A 7,360-nucleotide genomic window follows, 5' to 3' on the forward strand; every position below is an offset into this window, starting at 1 on the left:
TCTTAGGCTGTAGCTCTAGTGGATTTTCATCTACCTGTATAGTATAATTGCAGTTGCTGTCTAGCATTGTGGTTTTGTTTGAATTACTTACATACCATACTCAAAATACAACTAAAGAAGTTTTGCCTAGATTTCCATGACAACTGATAGGCAAGTAGGATTTTGTGGTTGGAGTGAGTAACCTGGGTATGTGTGCTGGCAGAGTAGTGTAGCATTGAATTTTACGAGTGAGCAGTAGTATTAATAAATAGTGTATTTTATATTGTATTCCATATATTTTGTTGTTTGCTGTTTCATTTTGTTTGTAGCTGAAAGAAACTGGGTGGAGTTTATTATTATTATTATTGTATAGAGAGCTACATATATATACAGTATGTCCATATATTCAGTTGTTTCCTACAGCAGTGTTTTCCAGTACTTTACTCTCTGATAAGAAAGTATAATACATACTCCAAGTATTGAAATACACGCCATCGTGTTGGGATTCAATATTTCGACATTAATTATGTCATCATCAGGAATGATTAATTATGTCATCTAGACGACCGAAAATAACCTCTGAGGCATATTAGGCAACCAATTATTTCTTTTTCTCTTATTTTTATTTTTTTTTAATCAGTGACAAGAATAAACCACCACACCCCCTTCTAAATCCGCGCCTGTTATATATTTTATAGAAAGAGGGGGGGTGGGTGAATGTGTGTTGAATAATACGATATTCCCTGCTGTTGGATCATGATTCTTTCCTTATTTTCAGCAGCTTTAATTAATGGATATCGACTTACTAAAATGTCAAATAATTAGGCTTCCTTGGTGTACATCACCCTGAAACTAAAAAGTAAGCACAATCTTTCTTTTTCTTCTTATACTGTACTAACCAAACCGAGCCTCTGCTATCAAATGAATTCTTTGGCATACAGCTGCTGTAGCCTTATATACGGCGATGTATGCAAAATAGGCTCAAGATTGGACTTAACCCATCATCTTCATTTTTATTGGTCGTTCAATTTCTAATTTCTTACCAAAAGCTTTTTCCCTCAAAATCTATCTTAGGCTGTAGCTCTAGTGGATTTTCATCTACCTGTATAGTATAATTGCAGTTGCTGTCTAGCATTGTGGTTTTGTTTGAATTACTTACATACCATACTCAAAATACAACTAAAGAAGTTTTGCCTAGGTTTCCATGACAACTGATAGACAAGTAGGATTTTGTGGTTGGAGTGAGTAACCTGGATATGTGTGCTGGCAGAGTAGTGTAGCATTGAGTTTTGCGAGTGAGCAGTAGTATTAATAAATAGTGTATTTTATATTGTATTCCATATATTTTGTTGCTTGCTGTTTCATTTTGTTTGTAGCTGAAAGAAACTGGGTGGAGTTTATTATTATTATTATTGTATAGAGAGCTACATATATATACAGTATGTCCATATATCCAGTTGTTTCCTACAGCAATGTTTTCCAGTACTTTACTCTCTGGACAACCGAAAATAACCTCTGAGGCGTATTAGGCAACCAATTATTTCTTTTTCTCTTATTTTTATTTTTTTTAATCAGTGACAAGAATAAACCCCCTTCTAAATCCGCGCCTGTTATATATTTTATAGAAAGAGGGGGGTGGGTGAATGTGTGTTGAATAATACGATATTCCCTGCGGTTGGATCATGATTCTTTCCTTATTTTCAGCAGCTTTAATTAATGGATATCGACTTACTAAAATGTCGAATAATTAGGCTTCCTTGGTGTACATCACCCTGAAACTAAAAAGTAAGCACAATCTTTCTTTTTCTTCTTATACTGTACTAACCAAACCGAGCCTCTGCTATCAAATGAATTCTTTGGCATACAGCTGCTGTAGCCTTATATACGGCGATGTATGCAAAATAGGCTCAAGATTGGACTTAAACCATCATCTTCATTTTTATTGGTCGTTCAATTTCTAATTTCTTACCAAAAGCTTTTTCCCTCAAAATCTATGCGGACCAATAAGTAAGCACTCACTGTGATATAATTGGTTGAGTCCGAACTCGTATAGTGTAGCACTTTAGCAAGTGCAGGCGGAACGATTTAGGCTAAGCCAAAATTTGTCCAGGCCGGACCAATATTATCCAAGGAGGACTGATTTTGACAGGCCAAAATCGGTCCCCCGGACAAATTTTAGCGGCTAAAATCGGTCCCGGACCAATTTTGGCGTGACAGGAACATGGAGGTATTTTTGGGCCTGTTTCTGCTGCCAAAAAAATACCGTATATAAGGAATTTTTAAAATACGGTATATTTTTTTGCAGCAGAAACGGGGCTCGTAAAAATATACCATATTTTTTATACCGTATTATTCCGGTATTTTGCAACAGATACCGTATTTTTCATACCCCATTTCTGCTGCCAATAAAAATACCGTATTTTGTGCCGACTCTTGACATGATGTCAAGAGCCAGAGCATAACATGGGTGGGTTGTTTTGATTTTTCTGTCGTGGAAAAGCGAAAAATAATGTGAAATGTGGACTGAAAGTACTACATTATTAGCCAATGCTAAATAACACTAATAATTTCTAGGCTGTAGCAGAAGTTAGGGTGTAAAACTTCCTTCGTTGCAACTTTTAATTATAGATGAAACTAAAATTACAAAGTTCTTTAAAGAAACCATGTTTATCGTGAGCAGAATAAACTCACTACACAGGTCAATCTAAACTTCTGTCTAACGAAAGACATTTTGGGTAAAAGAGGACCTTTTAAACAAGACCACCCAAGAAGTACTTTTAGCAGAAACGGGACGCTGGATTTCAGATACCATATTTTTTTGATATGGTATATTTTATACCGTATTTTTAGGAAAACAGCAGAAACAGGCCCATTGAGAAGGAGATCACTCGAAAAAGCTACGCTATGCAGCGCTATGCAAATGAACCAAGATCAAAGCTGCCGCAGCGGGTGAAGAACGTTTGCGTGATGCCTTTGAAGTCCGATGTGTTCCCCGCCATCAAATTTTTACCAAAAAATTATTGAACATGGGAAAATGGAGAGCACCTTCTTTTCTCGATGCGCACTACATACAGTCAATCACTATGGCTGCACAATCGTTTCCATTTTGAAGCTGATACATTTATCTCTCATAAAATATCAAACATATTAATATTGTCATGATAATGCCACTAAGGCATATACTGCCCTCTATCTGGAAGTAGTACAATATGGTGAATAAATATGGAGGCCTGCGTTACTTCACATGGAAACTACAATCTGTGTTAGTCTGAGTTATTGAACTCCATTGCACACATGCACATTAATGGAACATTTACATGACCTTTAAAAGTATAGTATATTTCAACTTCAATTTTCATAAATTGGCCAAAATTTGCTAATTCTAATTTTAACAGATATTAATTAATAAATGATTGAGGATTATATTAAACTAAGTCATTTTAGGGTTAATGAGGGTTAACTATTCGAAAAATCAATCCAAAATCTGAGTATTTTTCAGTTTTACGCTGACTTAGCTTTATAGTCGAACCAACCAATCTTTAGACAGAATTATAATGAACACAGAAGTAATTTTAACATAAATGTTTTACAGAATCTGTTCCTGAAATATACAAATAATAACATACTAAAAGTCCTAAAAAATCTAATCAGGGGAACATTGTTCATTATAAAGATATTTAATGGATTAAAATCAATCGCTTTATTGCACAACTGCTCTGCTGGAAGCGTATAAATGCATGTTGTTGAAGTTGTTGCTAACAAAAAAATGTGAATTATAGGGTAATACGCCCGCGCGCGATCCAATGGCGGGGAACACATAGGTTTGTCGCGTCAAAGGGATCTGTTGCCGAGTGATCTTCTCAATAATACCTCCATGGTAGGACACACAGTCAAAAGTAAACCGGGTTCCATTTTTATTTAATTGAAATGGTTTTGTGGGAGAATAACAGCTGGCCATTTTCACTACTGATTTGATGTATATTCTTGGATACTAAATTGAAGTCAAATTGATATAAACATAATAAAACCAAAAACACATGATACTTAAGATAATATAGGCAGGCCTATTAAAATTTCAGTGACCAAAGTATGTTATACTGAATGTTAGTACCTGACAGTTGCTTTGTGTAAAATTAAAACATTTTTCACAGACTCAGGTCTTTTTGGTTTCACGGGGAGGAATGATAATAATATGTATGTATGTATGTATGTATGTATGTATGTATGTATGTATGTAATTATATTTATAAAGCGCATAACACCGGGGTCTCTATGCGCTGACACATCAGAGAGAGAGAAAAAAAATATATATATGAACCTTCTATTCAGTGTCCAAGTGTCATGTGCAAAACAGATAAACAAACAAACAAACCGTGCATGGTGAAGTACAGGGTAATAAAAAAAAAGTATACTACAAACAGCAGCAGGTGTAAAGGGCGTTTCGTTTATTTACACTCCTAATGCCGAGCATATGGGTGCACTTGTCTGTGAAATCTGTGAGTAAATCCGTGAGTATTGTTCATCTGCTGTAGTAAAACTGGCAAATGGTAAATTATCTGCGAGTCTCATGGTCAAGTTGGGAACTATGCACAGATATTCCAAAATAAGCTAAAATGAGAATCATAATTTTATTATGAAATCTTTCAGGTTAAGGAAGGACTAGGTCTTCAAAACGAAATGTCAGATTTAAATGATTAATAAATGAATACCATTTTATAGTTCTAATTTTACTGTTTAACACTTTATTAATATCTAAAAATCAAATTTTGCAAGGAGTAACTGGCTTGGCTTAAAATAAAAATCTTAATAAATAAACTATTGATTTTGGAATCTTTGGAAGGTGTTTTCAAAACCTACATGGCTGATATCCAATGAATTAAATATTCTTTGCTAATACTCAACCAAGTACCATCAAATAAACTCAAAAACTCAATTTTGAATTCTTCCTACAAAGAGCTGTTACAGAGCCGGTCACATTTGACAAACTGGGTTTTACAACTTTTTTATCTCAGTAATTTTGCATGCTCAGCAAACAAGGTGTCGGCAACTTAGAGCCGGCAATCTGACATTCGGCAAACTGGTTTTTGGCAATCTGGCCTAGATCCCTGGTAACTGATGAAGTATAGAGATTTACACATGATACATACTGTATTATATTATATACTGAATATTCACCTAATATTCTGTAATTTGATCACTGTGTCCAGAGGTATCTCGGTTATGATAGAGAAGGTACCGTATACACTCATTTCATTTATTATTTTCAGGCAATATAAAATACAAAAAAAAAAAAAACACAAGTCTGAGGATAACCTAAAGTAAACTTAATTACTATCGAGAGGCTCTCCAAACAGAAACAAGACAACAGATAAACAATTCACATTCGCGTATAAGATGCGGCTTAAAGTAGCAAATTATGATTTTAAAAAAAACAGAGGGTTGTCTTATACGTGCGACATACAAATATTAGATTTTTGAAATCATTTTCATCTTATGTGTAACTCGTCTGTAACATGCAAACTTACTACTACAATGAACCTACTGAATGTTAGTGTGAATTTGAATGATTAATATATAAAAGCCCATAAAATGAAGATTAGCCCGACATTTGACTTTGTTTTTAGCATATAGAGCAGCAAAAAGTGTGAACTCCTGCAGTGAAATGGGATGTGGTCGTCATAATATGCCCGACATACAAAAATTGTCCAAAGACCTCCTACGCGAATATATAGGGTAAGGGTTGACAACAGCTATGGACACTAACCATTACTGAGATAGTGAACAGTACCATATTGCAGCCACTGCTTAATTTGATTAATTAAATACGTATTTATGGGATTAATTAAATTTCCCCACTTGAACTTGAAAAATTTGCTATTCCATGGTTATTCAACTACCAGAGAATCTTTCAGCTCTCAAGATAACAAAATTATAAAAAAAAAAAAAAAAGCAGTGAATAACTCCACTTTCCTCCTGGTTGGAATTCATTGGGAGGTGGTCCTAGACATCAAACTCTTTAGGAAGTAGAATTCACCACTTCCACGTCAAACGTTGTTGTATATTATGAAGCTTAGCCCTTTTATCTCATAGGGACACATATCGGCCAATCAGATCATTGAGAATGTACATGTATCAATACACGATAATACCACTTGGACAAGACCAGAGACTAATGCATCTGAGCTACTGTATGAATTCAATCAAGCCCATGGACAAGGATTCTAGACAAAAGTATTCTTTTAAATTATTACATATCATTGAACACCATCATACAGAAAGTGTCTGGGAAATGTTATGGCCTTAGCGAGGACCCCAGCCATAGGACAGTGATCACAAAAAAAAGTTTTATTCTTTTTACAGTTTACCAAGAATGGCTGAAGTAGATGAACAGCCTGCATCAAGCAGCACCACGATTGGAATTCAACCTGTATCAGGCAGTCGTACTCCAATTGGAATTCATGAGCAGGGTATTAGCAAGGAAATAGATGAATTCGGTTTTAGAAAATTATTACTAAACATTGATAGGAATCTAATGGAGAATGATATCTTAGCTCTGAAGTACTTATGTCTAGATAAAAACATTGGTCTTAGCCATGGTGAGTTGGAGAATGTTAACAGAGGTTTGGATTTACTGGAGAAACTAGAGAGGAAAAGATTGCTTTCTAAATCGAAATTGGAAGTACTCATTGAGTTGCTTGGTTTGATAGAGCGTTATGATCTTAAGCTTAAAGTTGAACAATGTTTAGATTTACAACAAAAGATGAAAGGAATTCAGGCAAAGAAAATTTCATCATACAGGTAACATTAATTTAATCTAATATTGTTTAATGCATTTTCTTGATCTTTTAATTAAAATATAATGTTTTCAGTCAATATTTCTTTGTTGTAACTGCTGTTTTTTTTTGGTTTTTTTTGGGGTGTTTTAATGAGCAATAAATAACTCGGATACTGTAAAATACTCTGTATTTGCATATTATTTACCAAATATAAAATTACTAATTCATGAAACAAATTCTGTACCTAAGTAACAGACCGTGTTACACATAATGTTAATTTTTTTATTTAAACTAAAAGTTATTGTTTTTGTAAATTGTTTTCTCTTGTTATTTATTCTTGTATTGTATATTTCTAATTACTATCGCTATGTATGCAGCTATACTAATTGATTTATAAGTCAACTGTTGTAGCAGTCACAGGTTGCTATAGTGATATGATGCTGTATGTTAATTATAATACATAGTATTTTATCATTAAATTGGAACAGTTAATATATATTTAATTTTAATTGTTTTTTTCATAGGGCTCTGATACTTGATTTTGCTTCTGACATTGGAAGAAAAGAATTGGAATCCCTGAAACCAATATTAAAACCCCATATACC

At 34.0% G+C, this 7,360-nt stretch overlaps 1 protein-coding gene across 3 annotated transcripts in view; it reads left to right on the forward strand.

Annotated features, from left to right (window-relative positions):
* The first annotated feature begins 109 nt into the window (after positions 1-109).
* The window catches only part of LOC117107600, a 14,868-nt gene continuing 7,617 nt past the window's right edge, over positions 110-7,360 (forward strand). Inside the window, exons 1-2 of one of the 3 annotated variants that reach the window (XM_033249303.1) lie at positions 110-1,764; positions 6,340-6,777. In XM_033249303.1, the coding sequence (XP_033105194.1) occupies positions 6,350-6,777 (428 nt within the window). In that variant the 5' untranslated portion in view covers positions 110-1,764; positions 6,340-6,349. Of the gene's footprint in view, positions 1,765-4,835; positions 6,211-6,339; positions 6,778-7,360 lie in introns of those variants that run through there. The other 2 variants (XM_033249300.1, XM_033249302.1) reach the window with 2 other exon arrangements.

This window comes from Anneissia japonica, unplaced genomic scaffold, assembly GCF_011630105.1.
Source record: "Anneissia japonica isolate Jap-2015-1 unplaced genomic scaffold, ASM1163010v1 scaffold2266_len499427_cov150, whole genome shotgun sequence".
NCBI classification, from domain to species: domain Eukaryota; kingdom Metazoa; phylum Echinodermata; class Crinoidea; order Comatulida; family Comatulidae; genus Anneissia; species Anneissia japonica.